General features: G+C 38.7%; 1 protein-coding gene across 4 annotated transcripts in view; it reads right to left on the bottom strand.

The window, feature by feature from the left end:
- Positions 1-26,669, bottom strand: part of LOC122549405 (ATP-binding cassette sub-family C member 9-like) — a 142,644-nt gene that overhangs the window by 42,017 nt on the left and 73,958 nt on the right. For all 4 annotated transcript variants that reach the window (XR_006311522.2, XM_043689172.2, XM_043689176.2 and 1 more), the window contains 4 exons: positions 25,045-25,208; positions 8,617-8,740; positions 2,907-3,170; positions 922-983 (listed from right to left, as the gene is read on the bottom strand). Coding sequence is in view for 3 of the 4 variants with exons in the window: in XM_043689172.2 (XP_043545107.2) it covers positions 922-983; positions 2,907-3,170; positions 8,617-8,740; positions 25,045-25,208 (614 nt within the window). In the remaining variant the exon portion in view is untranslated. The remainder of the gene's footprint in view (positions 1-921; positions 984-2,906; positions 3,171-8,616; positions 8,741-25,044; positions 25,209-26,669) is intronic.

Below are 26,669 nucleotides of genomic sequence, written 5' to 3'. Positions count from 1 at the left end.
GGAATTTCCAGACACTAACAAGAGTCTATGTGTCTCTGCAAGCAAATCCAGAATTGTCATTGTGTACAGTATGCCTCACAACAAGGCACAGCAGAAGGGCCTAGGGCCAGAGGGAGCAGGAGCCAGCCCTACAGTCATTACATCTGAGCAAGAGACGGCCCTCTGCAGTGAGTCTTGGAGATGGCACACAGGAAGTGGAAGAGGGCAATGATGAGTGATGCCCTCTTTTACATGCAATCTCTCAAAAAGTGTGTGCTATAGATTTACAAAGTCAGAATAAGTTACTCACGAAACAAAGAGGCCCTCTTGTGAAACCGAAGAAAAAATCTTAATATAGTCAATATGTTATTATATATTTAGGTTATGGCCAGGAAACTTCAGATATATACCACTTCTTGAGAAATTCTCTCACATTTAAATATTTAAAAACTGCAAAATATTTGCAATTCCAGCTGCCCATTTAATTAAAATGAATGGTTCACATGGCAAGTGGCATGCAAAAAGAAAAGTTGCGTGAATAATTCAGTTAAATTCCATATCTCAAAGTAGATAGCTTTCATTGTTAGAATTATCAATAGCTACTAACTTTCATCAGACACCATTAAATCCATGTGAATGATTTTTCATAATATTCATTGAATGCAGCTTTTTATATAATTGTAAGTGAAGTAGTATAGATCCTTCATGGGCTTCAATTTGAATATAGAGCTTTCTCCCTTCAGGAGTCGCACTCACAGGCAGTGCTTGCCCGGTAATTACAGATGCAATAATTCTTTTGTTAAAAATAAGTGGATGGAAAATTTAGCAATTGTAGCCTACAATTTCTTCCTGGAAAAGCACACCTGGCAAATTCATCTGTCATATTAACTGCCAGTTAATGACTGCCATCTTAACTAACAAACCAGAAAAATGTTTCCAAACCTTGAGTAGAGAGCCCTTGCAAGACTAACACGCTGTTTTTGGCCACCACTCAGATTAATACCCTGGGAAAAAAAAAAACAACACTAATGGATTTAATTACACAAAGAAAAACATTTGGGACTAGGTTTTGTTGGAAATATTAACAGTTTCTGAATGACGCACATCTTTATTAATTTTCTAATCAGTGAACAATTTACAGTGAAAGCAAGACCAAAGACTTGTAAACCATCACATATTCCTTGTTGGCTTACACATTGTACATTAGCATCAAAGTGCAAAAGATCGAAGGCACATTCTAACTACTACAGAAAAGCAATTTACAGTGTTGATGAGGAATAAATATTCAACTTAATAGAGGATGCCCTGACCACTCAGACAATTTATTCAGCTGTATAACTCAGGGTGGGCCTTATTCAAAGCATAGCCCATGGTGGGTGTAGTGCTCCTATGAGAATTTACCTCCCTATCTTCAAGTTAAAGTGGGAAAATTAGTTATTCTGCTCCTGATTGTAATCCAGCCAATCCTGTAGATGTGTACAATGATCTTAAGCGAGGAAACCACAAGGGTTTGCTAGTTCTATCCTCCTCAGTGGTCAAATGGCTTGCCAGCAATCATTGTCTTGGCTCCTGAAGAAGGGTTACACCCGAAACATTGACTGCTCCATCTCCTGATGCTGCCTGGCTTGCTGTGTTCTTCCAGCTTCCTGCCTGTCTACTTTGGATTCCAGCATCTGCAGATTTTTTTGTCACTAACCATCATTGTCTTGGCTCACTCGGGAGATGGGACTGGAGAATGGCCAATGACCACAGAGCTATTCATTAATAAGAAGTCAGCATCTGGCAGTTGGGATAGGTGAAGAGAAAATGAATAAACAGGGAAATATTTCTCCAATGTTATTATTCCCTCAAAAGCTTCTGAAGATTGCAAATGAAAAGTTGTATAATGTGAAATTACTTTGCAATGTGAAGTGGGACAAGGATGTTGTAAAAGTTGAAAGTGTTCAGAAAAGATTTACAAGGATGAGTTGGAGGTTTTGAGAATAGGGAGAGGCTGAATAGATTGGAGCCGTTTTCCCTGAAAAGTCAGGGGCTGAGGGCTGACCTTATAGAGGTTTATTCAAATCATGAGGGGCATGGGTAGGGTAAATAGACAAGGTCTTTCCCCTGGGGTGGGAGAATCTAGAACTACAGGGCATAGACTTAAGTTAAGACAGGAAAGATTTGAAAGGGACCTAAGGGGTAATTTTTTCACACAAAGGGTGGAGCATGTATGGAATAAGCTACCAGAGGAAGTGGTGGAGGCTGGTACAATTACAACAATTAGAAAGCATCAGGATGAGTATATGAATAGGAATAGTTTAGAGGGATATTTGCCAAGTGCTGGCAAATGGAACTAGATTAATTTAGAATATCTGGTCAGACGAGTTGGACTGAAGGGTCTGTTTCCGTGCTGTACATCTCTAATACTCTGACTCGAAAAAACCAAACATCACTGCACTTAAAATTAAGTGGTAAAATGTCAATTTAGAATTGCTTTATTATAGAAGCCTGGCTTGTAATCTTCTCATTCACTGCAAAGGAATTATACAAGACTGTAGTGTGGAGAAGGTCAAGCTGCAATTTATTAACTACAAGATTCAAGCTCTGTGGGTTTACAGCACCACCTGAAACCATTGAAACATTGTAGGACTTTAAAAAGAATCAAGCTATACATTATTCAATATATATATATACATATATATATTATACACACACAATTATTTGCCTTTTAAAGAAAGGAATAACTTTAGTTGTTTTAAATAGTACTAAAATATTTTCACTCAAAGTTGAAAGCTTTCAAGTACAATTGATTTTATGTAAAATGTCTAGACTGTATTTAAAAATTCTACATAATGTTCTAACACTTTCCCACCGAACATTAAGAGGAAGGGACATACTAAATGCATGTATTTGTATGTACACAATTATTCTGTCAGTGCACTAACCTTTTCACCAATTTCTGTGAGTCGTCCAGCTGGTAAAATATCAATATCTGGCTGAAGAGCACATGCTTCGACTACAGTCTGAAAACGTTCTTCATCAAAACGTTCTTCAAACACAATATTATCCTGCAAGGAAGCATTCCTCAGCCATGCTGTCTGTGCACAATATGCTAGGGGCTGATTGGCTGACGCCCACACTACATGACCAGAGACAGTCGTCATTTCTCCTAATATGGCTGATATTAATGATGTTTTTCCACTTCCAACCTGAAATTAATATAAAATGGAAGGAAATTAGTTTAACTTTGTTCTGACTTTCAACTCTGTTCTGTTGTTCACTCATGCAGTTTCATTTATTATTCTATAAGAACATAACAAATAAAAGCAGGAGGGAGCTACATGGGTCATAGAGTTTGCCATTCCTTAAGTTCATGATTGATCTGACTGTGACCTCAATTCTACTTTCTCACCTGGCTGGCTAATAGGAAGCAGAGAATAGGTGTAAGGGAGTCTTTTCAGGCTGACAAGATGTAATGAGTGGGACCTCAGTTGTTCATAACTTATAAAATATGGCTTTAATGAAGGGATGGAAGGTATGGTTTCCAAACTTGATATCACAAAAATAAAGGACAGTAATGGTGCGGACTTGAGCAACATTCCCTCTAATTTTTTACTTTATACTTTCTGAGAACCATGCACAGCAGCAACTCTGAAACCAGAAGTCAACGCTACTATTGGCATAGTGACACAATCATTGTGTGCAGAACAAAGTAGCTGCATGTATTAGGTACAAGGAGGTTACAAAAAGATATTGATAGGTTAAATGAGTGAGCAAATGTGGTAAATGGACTCCAATGTTAAAATGTGAAGCGGTCCATTTTATTGAAATAATAAAAAAAACTGCATATTATCAAAATGGTGAGTGATGTAGAACTCTGATACACAGAGGGATTTGGGTATCTTTTGCATAAATTACAGAAAGTTAGCATGCAGGGTATTCGGAAAGCTAATAGAACATTATCGTTTATTGCCATAGTCTCCAACATGACTGATCGATGACTATCAGAGATTCTGTCAATCTCACTGCCTGCATTCCCTCATTGCAGGTGCATGGATCATTACACATGATTTCCACTTATGGAAGCCGCACTGATAGCTAAAAGTGCATGCACCTACAGATTGCCAGCTTATTGCTTGATGTTTCAATTTGTTTCAGGTGGACTATCATTGCTAGGTAAAGAACATTTATTGTGGCAATGTAAACAAATGTAAAGAAAGATTGGAAAATGCATAAAGCCAGTATATTACAGTACTACAAACATAAAATGCTATTCAGCCTATCACATCCACGTGGACTCTGCAACAGCACCCCAGTTAGTCCTGCTACTCTGCTAATTCTCTGTCGACCTGCAGTTACTTTTCTTCAGCTGCTTATTTAATAGGCCCATTCGGGATGAAGAAATAATGAAGACAATGCTGCCACATCCCACATAGAATGTCAAAGCAACACAAGCTGACAAAGTGCCCTGGAAACAAATCGCAACCACAGTAATGACCCCTATATTTGAAAGCAGCATGACCAGCAGCAGAGCAATGTCACAAACTACAAGGTGAAGCACTGATGATGAGTGATGAATCTAAGGAAGGTGTTGCCCAAGTACCACCAGATTATTACCTGCCCCACCAGGGACCCGAACATTTTAGGCCACTGCGACAACACTGTGAAGGATGCCTACTGCTCCATCCCCCGCCCTCATTTCAGGAACTCCGACCAGCATGCAGTGTTTCTTCTCTCAGCTTATAGGCAAAAGCTCAAGCAGGAGACCCCCTTACGGATATAGGTCCAGTGCTGGTCGGAGGAGGAGGATCAACTCTGGTACTGTCTGGAATCAGCTGATTAGGCTATGTTGAAACAGTCCGCAGGTGCCTTGGACAACTACACCACCACCTTCACAGACTTTATTAGCAAGTGTGTGGAGGACTGCATTCCGAGGAAGTCAATCTGGGTGTTCCCCAACAGGAAACCCTGGAGGAATCAGGACATACAGAACCTGCTAAAAACCAAGCGCGAGGCCTTCAAATCAGGAGAGCCACTCAAATATAAGGAATCCAAGTATGACCTTCACAGAGCCATTAAGACAGCTAAGGACCAATACCGATCCAAACTAGAGACCCAGACAGACACCTGGCGACTATGCCAAGGACCGAATGACATAGGTTCCAAAAAGAGACACTGCAAGATAGCAGATGATGACATATCTTTCCCAGGTTGTCTCAACGCCTTCGAGCCTCACTTTGAGCAGAATTTCGACAGAGAAGTTACACCTATTCTGACAAGTCCTGACAAACCTATCCCAACAGTCACTGTATCAGAGGTTAGATCAGTTTTCCTTCGTGTGAATCCAAGGAAAGCAATGGGACCGGATGGAATACTAGGCTGTGCACTCAGAGCATGCATAGATCAACTGGCAGAGGTCTTCTCTGACATCTTCAACCTCTCCCTGCAGCACGCCACTGTCCCTGCCTGTTTCAAGAGGGCCAACATCATCCCTGTGCCTAAGAAGGCTCATGCAGCATGTCTCAATGACTATTGCCCAGTGGCCCTAACTTTGATGGTCATGAAGTGCTTGGAAAGGCTGGTCATGGCGATAATCAACTCCAGCCTTCCCACTACTTTTGACCCATTCCAATTTACCTATCGGACCAACAGATCTACATCAGATGCCATATCACTTGCCCTTCACTCCTCCCTGGAGCATCTTGACACCTAGAAAAGCTACTTAAGACTCCTACTCATCAAGTACAGTTCAGTTTTCAACACTATTATCCCCTCGAGACTGATTACTAAACTTAGTGATCTCAGACTAAGCTCCACACTCTGCAACTGGATCCTCAGTTTCCTGACCCACAGGCCACAATCAGTGAAGATTGAGGACAATATTTCATCCTCACTAACACTCAATACTGCAGCCCCCCAGGGGTGCGTACTCAGCCCCCTACTGTACTCACTGTATATCCATGATTGCGTTGCCAAATACCAGACAAATGCCATTTACAAGTTCGCTGATGATACCACCATAGTCAGTTGAATCTCAGATGGCGACGAAACAGACTACAAATGGGAGGTCGAAAACCCGGAAAAATGGTGCGCTGAGAACAACCGAGCTCTCAATGCTGGCAAAACCAAGGAACTCATTATTGATCTTCAGCAGGATGTTACTTACATTTACAGCACAGAGGTGGAACAAGTGGGGAGTGTCAAGCTCCTGGGAGTAGTCATCCACAACAAGCTTTCTTGGACTCTTCATGTGGATGCCCTAGTTACAAAGGCCCAACAATGTCTCTTCTTCCTCAGGCAGCTGAGGAAATTTGGCCTTACAGCGAATACCCTTGCCAATCTTTATTTGTGCGCCATCGAGAGAATTCTGTCTGGATGCTTCACTACCTGTATGGCAACCATACCATTCAAGATCAGAGACGGTTACAGAGAGTGGCGAACTCGGCCCAGACAATCACAAAGGCCAACCTCCCATCTATAGAATCCATCTACCAGGCCCGCTGTCAAGGAAAGGCTGCCAGCATTCTCAAAGATCCATCCCACTCTGGCAATGACCATCGGGGAGAAGGTACAGAAGCTGAAAATGCACCAGCCAGTTTCAGAATAGTTTCTACCCTACTGTTGTTAGAATACTGAATGGGCTCACAAACTCTTATTAACATTCGCCTGTACCTATGTTTTTGCTTTTGCCACTGTGTACCTATTATTTACTTATCTATGCTACTCAACTATGTGATCTGCCTGTATTGCTAGCAAGACAAAGCTTTTCACTGTGCCTCGGTACAAGTGACAATACATTCAATCCAATTCAATCTGGACCATCTAAGAGAAAGCAAAACTGTACAGCTTCCACAGAATGAAAAATGAATTTCTATTCACAATTGTTAAAGACAGGTGCTTGACTGATATGAAATCCAAGTGCTTTGATAAGTAAAAAGGGGAATTTGGAATGACACCACAATGGACAGTAAATTCAACAATAGCTTTCACTTAAACCACACTTTTCAGACAAAGACAAATGATGAGATAATGCAGTTTGTAGGCTCCACAGTCATTTTCTTCTCAACCAGCATGAAAAGATAAGGCCTGTGGTGAAGCAGCATTTCACATTGGTCATCTTCTGTTAAAACCAAAAGAAAAAAATCATTCCCAGATGGTGAAGTAATTAAAGAAACAATGACTGTAGCCGTTGACTCTTTATTCAAGGAACTTAATAACAAAGAAGAACAAGACCAATCCAGAGTACATCAATTGGTACTTCCACTGTCAGTAGACAAGTGAAATCTTTGCATTAAGACATCTTTCAGCAACTGCAGCAGGACCTGAAGGACTGCGAATACTTCTCACTGCAGTTCGATGAATCTGCGACATGAATGACACCAGTTCAATGGACTGTTTTTACGTACATGTTTTATTTAAGGACTTAACTAAAGAAGATCTTATCACCTTTTTGCCCCTTAAAGACAGAACAATAAATTCAAAAGTGAAGTGCTTGAGCAAACAATGGAACTGGCTTCCATCACAGCTGGTGGTGCAACAGCCATCCCTGATGCAAATTCAGATGTTGTTCTATTTTGCAGAAATAATCCTGATTTCACTTCATTTGTAAATTACCACTGTATAATCCACCCGAAAGCCTTAGCCAGTAAAGTTATGGATTTTTCTCATGTAATGAATGTTGTTAAAATTGTAGACCCAATTCAGGCAACAGCCTTTCAGGACCACTTATTGAATGGTCCTTATTGAATGGTGGAGAGATTAATGACCAGGGGCTTAGATTTAAGGTAAGAAGGTTTAGAAGAGATGTGAAGAAAATCTTTTTCACTAAGGCTCGGGGGATTCTGGAACTCTCTAAGGGTAGGAGAGGCAGAAACCTTCATAAGATTTTAGTAGTATTTAGATGCGCACTTGTGATGCCAAGGCATAGAAGGCAAGTGCTGGGAAATGGTATGGGTGCCTGTAGGCAGATTGGATCTAGAGCAGGGAAAGGAGTGCTGGTCCAGAAGTGTGGAAAGACAGTGGAGTCAGCGAGAGATTACTTCCATGCTCTATGGCCAACTTAGAGTGGGAGAGGAAAGTGAAGCAAGGAAAGAGACAGTTAGCTCCCAAGATTGTGTCCAGAGCATGGAATCATGGGGACTGTTGGCTTTGGGTGAGGGTTGAAGGGGGGTTGAGACAGAAGGAGAAGCTATGTGTCACCAAACTAGGTTACCGCTGATCTGCACACTGACTTCTTCTGTCTGTTTTTGACCCACATCCCTTATCTAAGAAAACTCTATTAAATTCAAGTCTTAAATATTCAATTTGATCAGGTATCCATAATTTTCTGGGCGTAATGGGGAGGAATTATACATTTTTACAATGCTTTGAATGAAAAAGTATTCCTGAATGGCCTCTAATGAAATGGTGCCCTTGTGTTCTGGATCCCCTCAAGAAAGGATAGCTTGCTAAACCTATCCAATAAAATCCTACATATTGAACAAATGAAATTGTCAACAATAACTTCTTCACCCCCACCAAACTTTGGTTATATTCCTGCTGGTGTCAGCTTCTACTTGCAAATCAGTCTAATGTGATATTTCTATGACCAACATCACAAAAATGGAAATAATATGGTTGTTGATCTATTAAAATATTTATCGATATAAATCTTACCTTGCCAATTATAACAGTAACTTTGCTTCTGGAAATTTTCATGGAGATATCCTGAAGTACAAATTTGTCAGAATTTCTGTCCCAAGTAAAACAGCCATTGTGAATTTCCAGCACATTGCCATTACTAGAAGAGAAATAATATATTACATTCATCTTTTCAAAAACATTTTCTTAAACATAGATCTTTGTGAGAGACACAAAGCTAATGGATTATTGAAAAGTCTGAAATTTCCCTCAATTTTTTCATTTCATTAATGTTTAATATTGTTTAAAAATAATTTTCAAATGTTGGCATAAAGAAAAATGTGGAAGAGAAAACAAATTAAAGTTTACATGCACAATCATATCAGAAATGTTACTCTTAAAACAAATCAAAAATCTTTCTCTTGAAAGTACTGCTTAATGTACATAAAAATGGATTCGCTCCAAACTAAATATTCAGTAAACAAATCAAACTTTTATTTTTATGTAGGTAGCACCTACGGAAAGAATGGGGAGAGAAGTGTTAAAATGAGGCTGGGACTTTTGTCACTGACGCAGAGGAAGTTGAAAAGCATCCTTATAAAAATCTATAAGATAATGAGGGCTATATATAGAGTTAATAGTAGCTATCTTTTCCTCTTGGATGGGGGCTTTCAATACTGGGGGGGGGGGGGGGGGGGCACATTTTTAAGGTGAGAGCAGAAAGATTAAAAAAAAAGACATTAGGTTGGATTAGATTAGATCCACTACAGTGTACCCAGACCCATTTCCCTCTGACTAATGCTCCCAACATTATGGGCAATTTAGCAAGGCCAATTCACCTCACCTGCACATTTTTCCTTTGGATTGTGGGAGGAAACCAGGGCATCTGGAGGCAACGCAGACACGGGGAGAATGTGCAAACTCCACACAGACAGTCGCCTCATGCTGGAATCGAACTGGGTCCCTGGCAAGTGTCAGGCAGCAGTGTTAACCACTGAGCCACCATGACAAGCAAATTTTGTTTTATATATACTTCACGTACAGAATGAACTTCCTGAGGGAGGGGCGGATGTGGGTACAATTACAGCATTTAAAACACATTTGGATAAGTATGTGAATAGGAAACATTTGGATGGATATGAGCCAGGAGCAGACGGGGGGGGGGGACTAGTTTAGCTTGGGATTATGGTCGGTATGGACTGGTTGGACCAAAGAGTCTGTTTCCATGCTCTATGAGGGAAAAACGGAGTGTTGGGATGAGTTACGGAGGTGAGAATGGCATGTTATCTGATCTGCAATGAGGAGGGAGAAAACACCAACACAGATTAAAAGGAAAGGTGAAGAATGACTGACCTAGAGGAAAGGTAGGGAATTATGCAATCGTGTCATTGTCGGGGTGGCAATAGGTAAATGACTCAGTTTCACACTTCTGTTCATCATCCTGAAACAACACTTAGAATATATGCTCATGAATGTCACAAAGACAGGACAAATCACTATTGCCCCAATAGTAGAATATCCTGCCAACTATCACTATTGAGGCTTGTCACAAAATAATGACCAGTTGGGTATCCCAAAAGAAAAAATAATGGAGACAATACACAAGTTCTTCCAGCTCTCTTCACAAGGTCTGGCCGACTATTTGATGTGGAATTTTGAAATTAATTTAAAAAGTTAGCTACAGGCACAAGACCTATTATATAGGAGATACAATGATGAGAAAAGATAATTGATATAAACAATATAGTATTATGATGATTCTAATTGTCTATTGTATCACCCAAGTTGAAAATTATCGTTTCATCTTAAAGAGATCACTTTCTCTCTGAATTTTCCTGCTTGTATAGAAAACTTCATCATAATAGGTTGAGTATTAGCAAAGATAAACATGTCTGGAACGTACTGCAAACAAAGGAAGGAAGGAGAGAAAGCAAGGAGTAGACTTCTAATGTACATAAATGAAAGGGCTGAAGATGGTTTGGAACTATTCTTCATGAAGTAACTTCAGAATATTTAGAAAAGGCCAAAGACCCAATTTAGGGCTGGCCTCTAGTGTCCTGATTTAACGGTCCATTACGACTGCATCACTCATTTCACATTAGAAATTAGGCAACAATGAAATCCAAATCCTTTAAAATTAAGAAAATTCTGTTCAGGCCTAAACAGTAAAATCCAAAAGGTAATTATCTTTCAATAGTGTATGTGCTATACCTTTTCAATGCTGTACTGAAGTAATTTTGGACAACTTCAAATCATAAAATAAAATCATAGGATTCCTGCAGTGCAGAAAGAGGCCATTTGGCCTATCAAGTCTGCACCAACCCTCCAAAGAGTATCCCACACAGCGCCAACCCTGTCCCGCATTTAACATAGCTAGTTCACCCAGCCTGCAATCCCTTTACATGACAGACAATTTACCATGGCCAATCTGCCTAACCTGCAACGTCTTTGGACTGTGGGAGGAAACAAGAGCACCCAACAGAAATCCACACAGACACAGGGAGAATGTTCAAATACCACACGACAGTTGCCTGAAGCTGGAATCAAACCCTGATACTATGAGGCAGCAGTGCTAACCACTTAATCATGCCCCACAATAATAAAATATAGTAGTAAAATAGTAAAATCCTCTTACTTTTTTTGGTTCCTTGCCGATTCAAGAAATAAAATTATTTATACTGTAGCTATTTTGAACCTCCTTACTCAGCCACTATAGTGCCAACCTTGTTTTTTGTTTTACTTTTCTCATGGGAATATACTTAATTCCCATATCCTTCAAAGTAGTCTTAAAATATTTTGTATTTTTAGTTCAATTTCCCACTTAATCTTCAAACTTTTCTCATAGCTCCATAGTTAGCTCTCTGCATCCTTCTACATCGATATTATGTTTGGCTTTCATCTTGATTATATTTCTCAACAGAATCCAAGTTGCAACAATGTCAAAAACAAAGATAAGCAGGCCAATAAAGCCAGAAAAATATGTCAACTAGAAACTACTTTCCAGACAGACTCACAAAAGACAAGGGGACCCTTCATAAAATGATTTAGCAGCACCCTAATTCCTTAACTTGACAAACTTGGAGATTGTCATTAATCATCATGATACTCAAAAAAATTGTTCACTCTATATTGGCATAACCATGACAACACTATTGATGTACTGTGTAGGAGGTATGGTGCAATAAAACTGTGTACAGCTGTCATTAAATAAGCATGACGTATTTTTAATGACTTTATATAAATTAATTCAACATCAGTTAAGGTTAGTCACACGAACAAAAAAAAATTTGTTAAGTCCTCCCTTTTCCTTGTAGTCTTATGCATTCATAAAATATTTGTTCATGGGATGTGGGCATCACTGCTAGGCCAGCATTTATCACCAATCCTTAAAGGACCTCGAGAAGGTGGTGGTGAGCTGCCTTCTTAAACTGCTGTAGTCTTCTGGGTGCAGGGACGTACACAGTGAGGTTAGATGTGAAGAATAATGATATAGGTCTAAGCCAGAGTGGTACATGGCTTGGACGGAAATTTGCATGATGGTACTCCCAGGCATCTATAGGTCTAGTCCTTCAGTGTCGCAGAGGTTGCAGCTTTTGAAGGTGCTGTAAAATGAGCTAAGCAAGTTGCTGTTTTGTACTTTGTAGATAGTATACACTGTGCATTGGTATTTAAGGGAATAAATGTTGAGGGTGTTTAGTAAGATGGTGTGGACTTGTTGGGCCGAAGGACCCATTTCCACACTGTAGAGAATCTAATCTAATCTAAAAAAGATGCCTAAGAACTGCCTAATCAATCCTGAATGGTATTGAGCTTCTTGAATATAGATTCAATATTTGAATAGCTAGCCAACTATGAATGAACAAAACTGATAACAAACTTGCAATCGCCATGCAGGTGTTACATTTTTTCCACAGTTCATGGAAAAGAGGATAGTCAAGTATCAGTGTAGCACACCCTTATTGTAGTATTTGTTTAAATGTGGACTTTTCTTCGTTGATTAAGCTCTTTCTCCTTTGGTACTCTTCAAAGCAGAGTTTTTTTTCTAATGCCTGAGTCAACATGTATTCTTAAAACACCAGCATCAAAATAGATTAATTGAAAAATTATTCACTGCAAGGTTCCACAAGTATAATTGGGATAAACTAGTTGACAGACTCCTTGTAAAATAATACTTTGATAAAAATTAATTTGTTGTGAAGCACTTAAAGACTTCTGAAGAGGTGAAGTTGAAATGCAAATTAAAGAACATTGCAGTAAATGACATGTCAGAGGAAATAATGCTCTTCCAAATCTTGTATGCATTGTGTAAAATTCAGTCAAGTCTTGCCTTGTGCCAATTAATGCCCAGACAACTGTTAATTCACTCTGGGGCAATGCACCCAAGCAAAAGGTAGGTTCACCCCCAAATTTACCACTACCTTTCTTTAAAGTTCTAAACAATAGTATCACAAGTCAATTTAAATTGCGCTGTAACAAAAAAAAATACATCCATGGTGGCATTCCAAATTGAAAGAAAATTGCAAACCGAAAAGTTAGCTAATAAGGAATTATTTCAATATTTTAAACAATCAGAAATGAAGAACGAACTAGAGTAAAATGTCACTCTCAATAAATTTGACATAAGCATACTGACTTTGATAATAAAACTGGTTAGTTGCTATGGGGGACAATAGATGAATCTTTGTCTTCAGGATGGGTAGCTGAAAATGTGTTGCTGGAAAAGTGCAGCAGGTCAGGCAGCATCCAAGGAGCAGGAGAATCGACGTTTCGGGCATGAGCCCGTCTTCAGCCCTTCCTGAAGAAGGGCTCATGCCCGAAACGTCGATTCTCCTGCTCCTTGGATGCTGCCTGACCTGCTGCGCTTTTCCAGCAACACATTTTCAGCTCTGATCTCCAGCATCTGCAGTCTCCACTTTCTCCTTCAAGATGGGTAGTAGAAGTTAGGACAATTGCAGATTCCACATTTCCCAGCAAAAGAGTCTCCACAGGTACAAGTTCATGGTAGGGAGGTGGGTGCAGTTTACAGTCAAGCCAAGTGACTCTGGAAAGAGTTTGGAGATAGCCAGAGCAGTTAGCTGGTGTTTAAACAGGTTGCTCAAAAGGCCGACTCCAGTGCTGTACAACCTTGTCCCAATTACAATAAAAACAATAAGTTCCTCTAGCCCTCACCCTACCACAAACTAACACGCCCCATCCATGCTACCTCAAATCCCTCCACCACAGCTCTCCATACTTTCTATAACAAGTTATGGCATTTCCATGCCAATTCCCAATGCATAGAACCAATGAAGCCAAAATGACCAAGTATGTCAAAGAAATTTTTAAAGAAAATGAGTTATCCATAACCCTTCCCTTGCTGAAAAAGTCTCACTCACCAAAGTGTCAATCAACCAAGCCATTTAAAATATTAATAGCTGAAAGCACAAAACTTGAAACATTTTTATCTTCTGTAAACAAGAATTGTTGAATTGATAGAACAGATCAAAGCCAAAGCTGTCAATCCAGCAACATTCTCCCTGGAATTCTGCTGTTTCAATCTTCTAATAGATGTTTGGGCTCTCAGTCAAGCCTCATAACATATTTTTCCAGATGCAAGGTGGTTGATTCAGTATTAACATTCAAAACAGAATTAAACAAATGAGAGAGCCTTCTGACAACAACCGTCCAATTGCAAGTTCTGACTGTGCATGTCCAGCTCTGACTCTTCACGTGGATATATGCAAACACAATTTAAAGCTGATTTTGAAAAATTATCAAAAGATTCTACTTCAACAGTTGTTTTCTCTTTAGTAATATCCTTTCTTTTCACATATTAATGGTTTGTTAGATTTTGATCACTCTATTTCAAATTACTCTAGAGATTTCATGACTGCTACACATGCACATATAAGCACGGCTTAAATGGCATAAATACTAAAAAGGAAAATGTATTTATGGGTCTGGTGAAAAAACAATGCAGTCAGATTAATTTGATAGTTCCAGCTAAGAGCTGTCAAGAGAAGGAGAGGTTAAATGGTCTTCTTTGCTTTATTATTCTACAATTCTAATACAGATTCATATACCTTTGAAATCAAGTACCAGTACAAGATCATTAAAATCTGAATGATAACGTTCTTTAACATGTTCCAAAGAGAAGACACTACCCAAGAGGGGTAAACCAAGTAAATTTCAGACTTAAACTATGAATGAGACATAATTTAAATTTTTTAAAAAAACTTCAAAGATACTGGAAATGGATGGATGATATTTATCTCAGCATACTAAAACAAACTAAAAAAGGTGAAGCACAGAACTGTTATGAGAAGTAACTGCAGAAAAAACTTTAGTATGTTAACCATATTCAAATATGAGCAACAAAAAATATCACGGGTAATTGAAGATCCCTTCTTAGGGTAACAGAGTTGTACAACATGGAAATAGACTCTTCAGTCCAACTCGTCCATGCCGGTCAGAGATCCTAAATTAGTCCCATTTGCCAGCATTTTGTTCATATCCCTCTAAAACCTTCCTATTCATGTACACATCCAGACACCTTTTTCCAGAGGAAGTGGTAGATGCAGGTACAGTCATAACATTTAAAATACATTTTGACAGGTACATGAATGGGAAAGGTTTAGAGGGATATGACTAGTTTAGTTTGAGAAACATGGTTGGTATGGATAAGTTGAACCGAAAGGTCTGTTTCTATGCTGTATTACTCTAACTTTAACTCCATAAATCTGAAGTTGAAAAATGACTGCTGTGTTTATAAGATCAGTTACACCATGGTGTGCATGAGATAATTAGCTTGTAAAATGTCCAGGGATTAGTGTTAAGATTGTGGTTGTCAAACTTAGATCACTTGGATTGAATATATACTGCACAGATTTGTCAAATTTACAGATAATAACAAACAAGCAGCAGAATAGAATCAGAGCAGACAACTGAAAGCCTAGTAAATACAGATTTGCCCAAAGTGATACATCCATGAAGGAAATTAGGCATCATATCAATAATTCTTAAACAGCTAAGGCTGAAGTAAAAGACCAAGGAGTAACTTCAACACTCAATACATCAACATGAGGTAAACAAAACATATACTTAATATAATTCTGATCAAAATAACCAGAGCAATAGAACATAAGTCTAAGGTGTATTGTATAGTGCTTTCAGTAGACCTCACCAAGTATATAATGCTTACACCTGTTCAGTAATTCACAAGGTGGCATTCACACAACTAAGGGAGTTTACAGGGAAGACATTAGGGTTTGAAATGAGACACATGATACAAGGAAAGAATGGACAAAATTGGACATTTTCCTCAGAGAGGAATCCAAAATATGATCAGATAGAAGTATCCAACTGTGAATGGTACAAGATAAGACTGGAAATTACTTCAGAGTAATTTTTTTAGTATAGGACAAAAGGGCCAAAACAGTTAGCTGTCAAACCAGCAATTATTTGATGAGATTCCCCCCCCCCGCCAACTTCCAGCTTGAGTGATTCCTGACAAGTTTGAATTACAATAAGCTGTAGGAGAGGGCAGCACCAGCATGGGTCTTCAAAGGCAAAATAAGTTTCCCCAAACGTGGCATAAAAGATTCAGGAACCTAGGTAACCCTATTCCAAGAAACAAGTTATTCTTTTATATTAGAACACACAGTGAACAAATCCACTTCTGAACAATTTAAATTAATGCTCTCAAAGGTCAGTTAACCACTGTGCAGCATATTTTCAAAAGGAACTATTAACAGTGAACTCTTATGTCACAAAGATCAAAACTTCCTTCTCAATAACTTCACAGCGAGACAATATCATTTATTAAAAATACCAATATGTACACACCAAGTGTTTCAGTCTCCACTTTATAGAATATTTGAAGAGCTATAAGTCTTTCACTTTTAGAATATAATTCTATAATTACAGAAAGATGCAATTCTTACACTCAGTAATCATGAATGTACCTGCAGTGATTATGAAAATTCTAAGGTGTACAACTTTGTCAGTATGTAGCCTTTGGATTTATTTGGTACCTTTCTATTCCCTTGTACCTCACTAAGTGCAATTCAATGTGGTGTGAACAGGAAGGGATTTTGTCATTATCCTATATACTGGGACAATAAAAACTAAGCTTATCAATAATTATTTGACAGAGTATGACATCATGGTGCCCGAGCAAAACTGGAATCAGTGTGAATCCATTCGTTGGGACCATTCCAAGCACAACAGAAGATGGCTGTGATTGTTACAGGACATCACTCCAATAGTTCATCTTGGAGTATCCTTTGTCCAACTATCACTGAAGGTTGCACAATGTTCAGCACTATTCACAACTCCTCAGACATTGAAACAGCTTTTGTTCACATGCATCAGGACCTGGACAAATGAATAGCAAGTAATATTCATATCATACAAGTGCTAAACAATGACCATCTCAAACAGATGTTCAATGGCATTACTATAGCTGAATATCCCACCATCAACATCCTGTGGGTTACCAGAACTTTAACTGAACCAACCATATAAATACTGTAGCTACAAGTATACATCTAGTGTTAGTAATTCTGTTGTGAGTAACTCATCTCCCATTTTCCTAACTTCTTCAGTCAGAGAGTGATGGGCTTGTGGAATTAATTGCCACGGAGTGCAGTGGAGGCCGGGACGTTAAATGTCTTCAAGGCAGAGATTGATAAATTCTTAATCTTGCAAGGAATTAAGGGATACAGGGAGAATCCTGGTAAGTGGCGTTGAAATGCCCATCAGCCATGATTGAATGGCGGAGTGGATTCGATGGACCGATTGGCCTTACTTCCACTCCTATGTCTTATGGTCTTAGAAATGGGTAAGAATTCTCTTCACTAGCTTGGATGAGCGTAGGTCCAACATTACTCAAGCAGCTCAATCCAGCCTACTTGATTGATGCCTACCCACCACTTTCCACAATCACTTTCGTCATTGCTGACACACAGTGGTGCTGGGTGCACCTTCTAATGCCTAATATAGTACCTCACTAAAAATACTTCACTAACAGCATTTTCTAAGACCACAACCTCTGCCTCCTCAGAGGTAAAGGGCAACAAATGCATGGGAACACCATCACCTGTGTGTTCCCTTTCAAGTCACTCATCATCTTGACTTGCAAGTGTATTGTCATTTCTTCACTGTCACTGGCCCAAAATCCAGGAAGTTCCTTCTTCACAGCAAAAGAGGTGGACTACACACCAAGATTTACAACCATTCAAGAAGTTAGCTCATCATCATCTTCGAAAGGATGCTTCAGGATTGGCAATATAATACAATTGACTTAGTCAGCAATGCTTTTACTTCATGAATAAATTAAAAAATAACTTGTTCAGTTTGAATTCTGCCTGGATCACGTGGCTACAGATCTCAATACAGTTTTGATCTTTTTATGAAAAGTAAGCTTAATTCCAGAGGTGAAGTGACAGGAACAGTCAAGGCAGCATTAACCAATCAAAGGATGAAATATTTCTAGTAAAATTGAAATCAACGGGGTCTGGATGAAAGCTGTCAAGGACTAACTTCATTTTTTGGCAAGGAAGATGTCGATTGCAACAGAGGTCTATCATCTTTGCCATTGTACATTCCTGCAGAAGTCTTGGTCACCATCTTCAGCCCAACCACATTCAGCTCTTTCTTCAAATGACCTTTCTTCACAATGTCAGAAGTGGGACTGCCTCATTTTCAGATGCTGCGATATTCACTACACGTCTTAACGTGCTTTGATGGCTATAAAGAGCATTTGGATCTCCCAAGGTCATGAAACGTGCTGTATAAATGCAAATTCTTTAAAAAGGAGAAGGCATAAGAATACAAACCAAAATAAGGAATAAAAAGATCTAATTCCCTAGATTTTCCCATGGGACGAAGGTCCATAAGTGTCTCAAACGGTGGAATTTTCTGTAAGATCTGGAGTTTTTAGAAAGGTGGACAGGGAGCAAATATTCCAATCCCTGACTGCAGGTTAAAGTCTTGTAATTAAGCTCTCTGAATCTTTCAGGCAGGTCAACTGTCCTAATCATTTTGCACTCATTAATACCCCAGCCCAAAGGAATTAGTTTGCAGGTGTAATTTTGCTAGCCAAAAATGGGAAATTCATGTGTTCACAAATCAAACTATATGTACACAAGACATATGTTTAGCAGAGTAGATTGCTTCATCGAAACTCCAGTGAGTACAAACATCATCGGTTACTAGTTTATTTGTAAACAAGTCATTCCTTTGTGCAAATGTTTATCGAGTTAGGGCTAAAAGGTTATCCTTTTCGACCAACACATGAGAACTCTCAGTCATTGGCAGTCTGCACCATCTAGTTACACACTTGACAGTGTTAGGGCAGAGGCAGACATGGCCCAGTAGCCTGTCCAGACCAGACAGCCAAACTGGATGGTTTTAGGGCAGGCAAGAAGGCCTGCAATATAAAAAGAGAAAAGATAAATCTTGCAATTGACAGCATTAAGAACGAAGAAAATCAGTCATTAGTTTGGAGGACGCACTTCACCATACTGGGGTTGCTGTCCAATCAAAGGAACATGTTTTTGTAAATGGAATGTATACAACAAATACAACAAGAATTAGCTAATTAAAGATATTCTGTTAATTAACTTTTAGTTATTTGCACACTGAAATTTAATTTTACTGTTTCAATATCTTTCATAAATTTTATTTTTAATTATCTTTGAACTTATCCATGAGTATTATATACAAGGGATATGGTTTGTAAATAGTGACATTAAGTCCCCTGAACTTAGGTATATTATGTAACACGGAAAGATTGTTAAGTGGTCGCACAGTTAATGATCCTCTTGGAAGGAGTGACCACAACTTGCTAGAGCTTCAAATTCAGATTCAAAGATGAAGACTGAGTTGCATATGAGAGTTTTAACAGTGGGCAAAGGTAATTGTACAGGCCTGAGGAAGGAGTTGGCCCTAGTGGATTGGGCAAAAATATTAAAGGGCAGGACAATTGAAGAACAGTAGCAAATGCTTAGGGAGATACTACTGTCAATTAAAGTATATCCTTGAGATGAAGAGAAATTGTAAAAAGGTGAAAAATCAACCATGGCTTAACAAGGAAATCAAGGATAACAAAGGCAAAAGCTAGGGCATATCATACTGCAAACGTTAGTAGAACTTTAAACATCAGCAAAGGGTTACTAAAAACAAAACCAGAAAAGCTGATATGAACTATGAAAGGAAACTGGCAGAAATATAAGCCCTGATACCAAAAGCTTCTATAAGTAAATAAAAAGGAAGAGAACAGTGAAAGTAAATGTTGGCCATTCGTAAATCAAAAATGGCAAGGTAATAATGGCAAACTCAAATGGCAGATGGAACTAAATCAATAATTCATCTGTTTTCACAGTGGAAGACAATAATTTCTTCCCTAAAACTGCAGTTAGTATAGAGGAACTTGGTGAAATTACTGAAACGAGGGAGAAGGTAATAAGTAAACAGATGGGATTAAAAGTAAATGAGTCCCTGGGGCTGGATGGGCAGCACCCTACGGTGTTAAAGGTGGTGTCACCAGAGATAGTGGAAGCACTGGTTATGATTTTCCAAAATTCCAAAAATGGATTCTGGAAAGGCATCAATGGATTGGAAACATGTTACTGTGACATCCTTATTCAAAAGAAAAGGAGGCAGGCAAGAAGTGGGAAACTATAGACCAGTTAGTTTGGCCTCTGTCTTGGGAAAGTTTGAGTCAACTATGGAGGAGGAAATAACTGAATACTTGGAACAACAAAGATCAATTCATTAGTGTAAGCATTGTTTCATGAAGGACAAGTTGTGCTTGACAAACTTGGAGTTCTTTGAGGATGTAACCAGTAATGTGGATAATAAGGATCTGGTGGATGTGGTATATCTAGACTTCCTGAAGGCATTTGACAAGATGCTGCATCAAAGACTGATCCAGAATATTAGATCCCAGGGGCTTAAGGATAGAGTACTGATTTGTACAGGGGATTAGCTGACTGACAAAAAAAAAAGAGGATCGGGTTAAATGGATCCTTCTCTGGATGGCGAACTGTGGGTGCTACAGAGTTCAGTTCTCAGATTTCGACTATTTACAATCTATTTAAATGAACTGCAAGCAGGGGCACAGAGAAAGCAAGCAATTATGTGAAGAGCATTTACAGATGGCTATTGATAGGCTAGGTGAATGGGCCAGAATTTGATATGTGGATAAGTGCTAGGTTGTCCATTTTGGCTAGAAAAATAAAAAGGCAAATGATTATTTAACTAGGAAGCAGGTTCAAAGTGCATCACTGCAGAAGGATCTGGGCATCTTTGTGCACAAATCACAAAGTCGGTATGCAGGTGTAACTTGTAATAAGAAAAGGTAATGGAATCCTGGCATTTATTGCAAAATGTCTGGGTTATAAAGGTAAAGAAATGTTGTTATAATTATTTAAGGTGCTGCTGAAACCACAACTGGAATATTGTGGCCAGTTTTGGTCTTATTTGAGGAAGGATGTGGATGGCTCTGGAAGCAGTTCAGAGCAGGTTCACCAGGTTGATTCCAGGGATGAAAGGGTAGTTGAATAGTTTTGGCTCATACTCTCTGGAATTAAAAAAAGGGAATCTGATTGAGATATATAAAATGTTCAAGAGGATTGATAAGGTAGGCACTGATCAGATGGGACGGCCTCAAACAAGAGGTCATAGATATAGAGGGAGAGGAGGTAGTTTTAAATCTGGAAATGAGGAGAAACTGCTTCACTCAGAGGGTTGTAAATCTATGGATCTTACTACTCCAGAGAGCAGTGGGATCAACCAACAAATTCAAGACAGAAATAAATATGTTTCTGTTGAAACATGCTATGCGGAGCAGGTAGGAAATTGAAGCCAAGACTAGGATAAGATCAGCCATGGTCATGTTAAATGGCAGAGTGCACTCACAGAGCTGAATTGCCTACTCCCACTCCTAATCCTTATGTTCCTGTGTTGATCAAAGAACATCACAATGACTCCCATGATAAGGTTCATTTACAATTATTTTGGGGCACAAACAATATCAAAAAAAAAACAGGGTTATATGTTTAAATCAGGTGCAATTAAATGAGCAAGTAGCATTCAACATCCACTGGTCACACAAATAATGAAAAAACAGATATTGCACACTTTTATTGCAAAGTTATTCGGTAAATAAAAGATCCACATTGCATAAATAGTCAGAGGCATCATGTCTGATAATGTATGTCACTTGGACTCTTGAATTGTGCAGACAATTTAAATGCATGGTCCCTTTAAACGTTTTTTTGCTTAATAATGCATGCATGGCAATTAAAAGGATCCAATGTCATGAACATGAACAAGAGGCTTGTGAATTGGTTGACACAATACATTTCTCTGAAAAAAAGCAGCAATTTCCATGCATTTCAGCCAGCAGTCCTTAAAAGCTGAAATGACCTACTTCATTTACTCAGTGTGGTGGCAGCCATTTTTCATCTCCTTTGCATGTTCGTAATTCAGATGAGGCTGGAAGGCAAACAGGTTGCACTTCACAGAGGGAGTTGCAGGCTTAACCTGTTAATCTGGGTAACACCCCAAACTTTTAAATGCCTTTCCTCCATGCAAATCCTACTGACCCCATCAGTTCTGAGCTGCCATATATTCACACCCAAAAGTGATGCTTGTTACAATGCAAACGCATTAGGCCCAACACACAATAGGTCATCACCCTATGTTAAACCCCTTGCCAAAATTGGTTGGTGATTCTTAAGATACCAGCAAAATTTTGTCATATAATTAAATTTGCGGTGAAACACAGGAAGGACACAGGTTCTCTATCAGAGAAAGTAATGTTGGCTATCTCAGCCCACTCTTTATAGATTCACCAAATTACATTCACAGACATAAGCTAAGTGGTCTAATATGAAACTTCCTTATAAAGATTTTTAAATATATTTCCTTTTTCTGGTTAAAGTTTGTAACTCATTTTTACATATAAACCAATAAAATGATATTTATTTTACCTCTTTTTTTTAAAATCAATATGTAGTATGTAGTTGTATAAATAAAGGGGACTGAGAAGTATGAAAGAACAGGTGGGAGGGAAAACAATCAGTACATATATATATTTCCGGTGGCAAATAGAGTGTTGCTGAACAAAGGGAGCTTGGAGTGCAGGTTCATAGCTCCTTGAAAGTGGAGTCGCAGGTAGATAGGATAGTGAAGAAGGCGTTTGGTATGCTTTCCTTTATTGGTAAGAGTATTGAGTACAGGAGTTGGGAGATCATGTTGTGGCTGTACAGGACATTGGTTAGGCCACTGTTGGAATATTGCATGCAATTCTGGTCTCCTTCCTATCGGAAAGATGTCGTGAAACTTGAAAGGGTTCAGAAAAGATCTACAAGGATGTTGCCAGGGTTGGAGGATCTGAGCTACAGGGAGAGACTGAACAGGCTAGGACTGTTTTCCCTGGAGCGTCGGAGGCTGAGGGGTGACCTTATAGAGGTTTACAAAATTATGAGGGGCATAGATAGGATAAATAGACAAAGTCTTTTCCCTGGGGTCGGGGAGTCCAGAACTAAAGGGCATAGGTTTAGGGTGAGAGGGGAAAGATATAAAAGAGACCTAAGGGGCAACCTTTTCACGCAGAGGGTGGTACGTGTATGGAATGAGCTGCCAGAGGATGTGGTGGAGACTGGTACAATTGCAACATTTAAGAGGCATTTGGATGGGTATATGAATAGGAAGGGTTTGGAGGGATATGGGCCAGGTGCTGGCAGGTGGGACTAGATTGGGTTGGGATATCTTGTCAGCATGGACAGGTTGGACCGAAGGGTCTGTTTCCATGCTGTACATCTCTATGACTCTATGACTCTAGTCTCCAGAGGTCAAACGACTCCAGTGGAGAAACGCTGATGGCAAACTGGCAGTGGCTAATCATCGGCGGCGAATCGTCACCAGCCCAGCTGTAGAAACATTGGATGCATTGGTGATCATCTTTCAAAATTCAATAGAGTTTGGAACAGTGCCTGCAGAACATCCTGACAGCAGTTGTAGGGTAGAAACTAGAAACTATTCTTAAAGATGTGATAACTGGACATTTAGAAAATAATTATCTAAGTGGGTACAAAACACAAATTTGTTAAAGGAATATCATGTTTCACCAACCTGTTGAGAGGTTTGTCACTGACAGAGGAGATGTGGGGGAACCAGTGGACATGATTTGGATTTTCAAAGGCTTTCAATAAGGTCCCATGTAGCAGGTTAGTAAATAATATGAGAATACGAAGTAGGGGTAATATACTAGTAATGGATTGAAGATTGGTTAATGGAGAGAAAACAGGATGGGCATCCATATAAATAGATCATTCTCAGGTTGTCAGATTCTGACTGGTGGAGGACGACAAGAATGATTCCTTGTGCCCCAACTGTTCAAAACCTATATCAATGATTTGGAAGTGGGGACCCAATATAGTATTCCTAAGTTTGCAAATGACACAAACCCTACATAGGCAAAAATATGTTTTGAGGATGATGCAAAAAGGCTTCAGGGAAATTTGGACAGCCAGAATGAGTGGGAAAGAACACAGCAGACAATTACAACATGGATGTGTGAAGTTATCAAATTTGTTAGAAGAAACAGCATTCAGCGTATTTCTTAAATGGTAAGAAACTGGGAAGTGCTACTGATCAAAGGGACCAGAGTATCCTTGTTTATAAGCTAACTTGCAGTTGCAGTAAACAAGGAGGAAGGTAAATAGTACATTGGTATTTATCACAAGAGAACATGAGTATTGCTTCAATTGTATCGAACTTTGGTGAGTTATATAGCACTTCTATGGGCAATTACCCTGCATCTGGAACTCTCCAAAAAAGGTACTCTTAACGTTGTAGGTTTCCAAAAATTCTGATTCACTTAAATGTATCCATTGTCCAGGAAAGACTGGTGAATTAAAAACTAACTATTAAGTAACTACTAAACTGAACAACCAAACTACAAAACCTGACAAGCCGAATATCCCCCGCAAAACTTGGCTTATCCTTACAAGAATTGACAACACATCGCCACCCATCAACCCACCTCAGGCCCTCATTGGCTTAACTCTCCTCCTCATCCACCTGCCACCTTACCTTTTTATCTACCCACATATCACCTTAAACCATACTTAACTTACCTCTCCTTAGTCGCTGTCAAAGTTTCAAATTATTTGAGAACTTCAAATAATGTAATACCTAATATTTGGAATTTTAGCTGGAAAATTCACCGACTTGTAAGTGAATGTGCTTAAGAAGCAGTAATGTTAGTCAAATCTGTTCAAACGATATTTGGAATTTCATCAACCAAATAAATTGACTATTTTTTTAAAGGATATTCTAAATGTTTAAATGCCTGATGCCTTGCTTGATATATTGTAAAGAAGTCTTTTATTCAATTACACAACCATTGGTTTTCAAATGCAATAAAAGAATTCACTGTACTTAGTGAATAAACATGTTTTGAAACTTTACCTGCAACTGGGAAGGAGATCCACATCATCTACAATGCTTTCATCTGGTTTTGCCCCATTGCAATCATTAATTAAAGAGTCCAGATGGGGTTTGTCTGGGTGGTCTTGCAAATCATTGCAGTTGTTAGAATGATCAGTAACATCTTTCCCTTCTGTCTGTACAAGCTGTGAAATTCAAGTCAAATATAAGAAGAGTGCATTTCATTTTTTAGAAGAGATCAAGCAAATGACTCCTTCAAATATCCATTAAAACAAATAATAAAATCATTTGTATGTTGTTACAATCCCAGGTGATGTCGAGACTGAAAATTCAGATCTCAGACTGAAATCTGACATGATAGACCTTTTTTGTCATAAATGAGATGGTTGCTCCCCGAAACATAAGCATACAATGCTGCAGATTTGGCTTTACAAACAAAAAAATTATTATGCAAAGAAATGAAGGTAATCTAGAATAAATCAAGATATTTACATTAACATAAGTTTAAATATTTTGAAACAACTCCACTAATCCTAAAAGAGTCCAGTTACAGTACTCAAAAACCAATGAGAGTACCATTCCCGATCCCACAAAAAGGCTTGACGCGGCTATGCTTTCCATTCCTGGTTGAGAGAATCTGAAGCCTCTTCCCTGTTTTATCATATAACTGAGCTTAAATTTTCCCAGCTATAAGTGCTCCAGGGTGAACATTTCTGGTCTAGAGCTTTTGAACTGAATTCTTTACACTGTGGTAACCTATGTTTAACAATTCTAAAATCTCTTTTCCTTTTCTCAGAAAATACCACTTTACAGCTCCAACTTCAGCTAAGAACCTTACAGAACTACCCAAACTGAAAAATAAATCTTCATTTTTAGACTATGGGTGTTTCCCCCAAGCCCCCCAAAAATTCCTGAATCTTCCATCTCAATGCTTAACACTGTTTTCTTTGTTCACTTATGAATTCTCCCAATACACACAAATTCCCATTTGTTCTTGGAGGCCACCTCCCTCACAAGCCGCTTTAAAATAATTCATAATGGCCGTAGAAATATTTTGAATTTTGATCTAGCGGCATATGGAATTTCTGTGATTAAATTTAAAAATCCAAAATCAAAGGTAAATGATATTAAAATACTTATAAGTCACATATTCCATATCACAATGTGCACTTAAAATTATACTTAACCAAAACCACAAGTTCAAAGAGAATGTTTAAATCTTTTGCTCTATTAAGTTTTTAAAAATTAAATTCCTTTTCTCAGTATCAATTTGTGAGATCAAAAAACAACTGCATAGTACTCAAGACTCTTGCATTTCCTATCAAACGACCAAACTCTCAATATCTGCGAATACCTACAGAAATAAATGTTCTAACATTAATTAGAAAGAAGGAAAAAATTTAGCACATTCAGCTCTTTGAACCTGTTTCACCATTCAACAATCTTGAAGTTGATCTAGATCTCAACTGCATCCATTTGCCTTGGCTCAACCATATTCCTGGTTATCATTTGGCTACCAAACATCTACCATTTAAAAATTATTAACTGAGACAACTTCAATTACTCTTTGTGGGAGTACATTCCACATTGCTACCATCCTTTGCACGACAGTGTTTCTTAATTTCTCTCCTGAATGGACCAGTCCT

The sequence above is a fragment of the Chiloscyllium plagiosum genome, unplaced genomic scaffold, assembly GCF_037043375.1.
Source record: "Chiloscyllium plagiosum isolate Xiang-an unplaced genomic scaffold, Cpla_swu_hap1 HiC_scaffold_4, whole genome shotgun sequence".
Taxonomy (NCBI): Eukaryota; Metazoa; Chordata; class Chondrichthyes; order Orectolobiformes; family Hemiscylliidae; genus Chiloscyllium; species Chiloscyllium plagiosum.
This window is presented reverse-complemented; position numbering and strand designations above follow the sequence as displayed.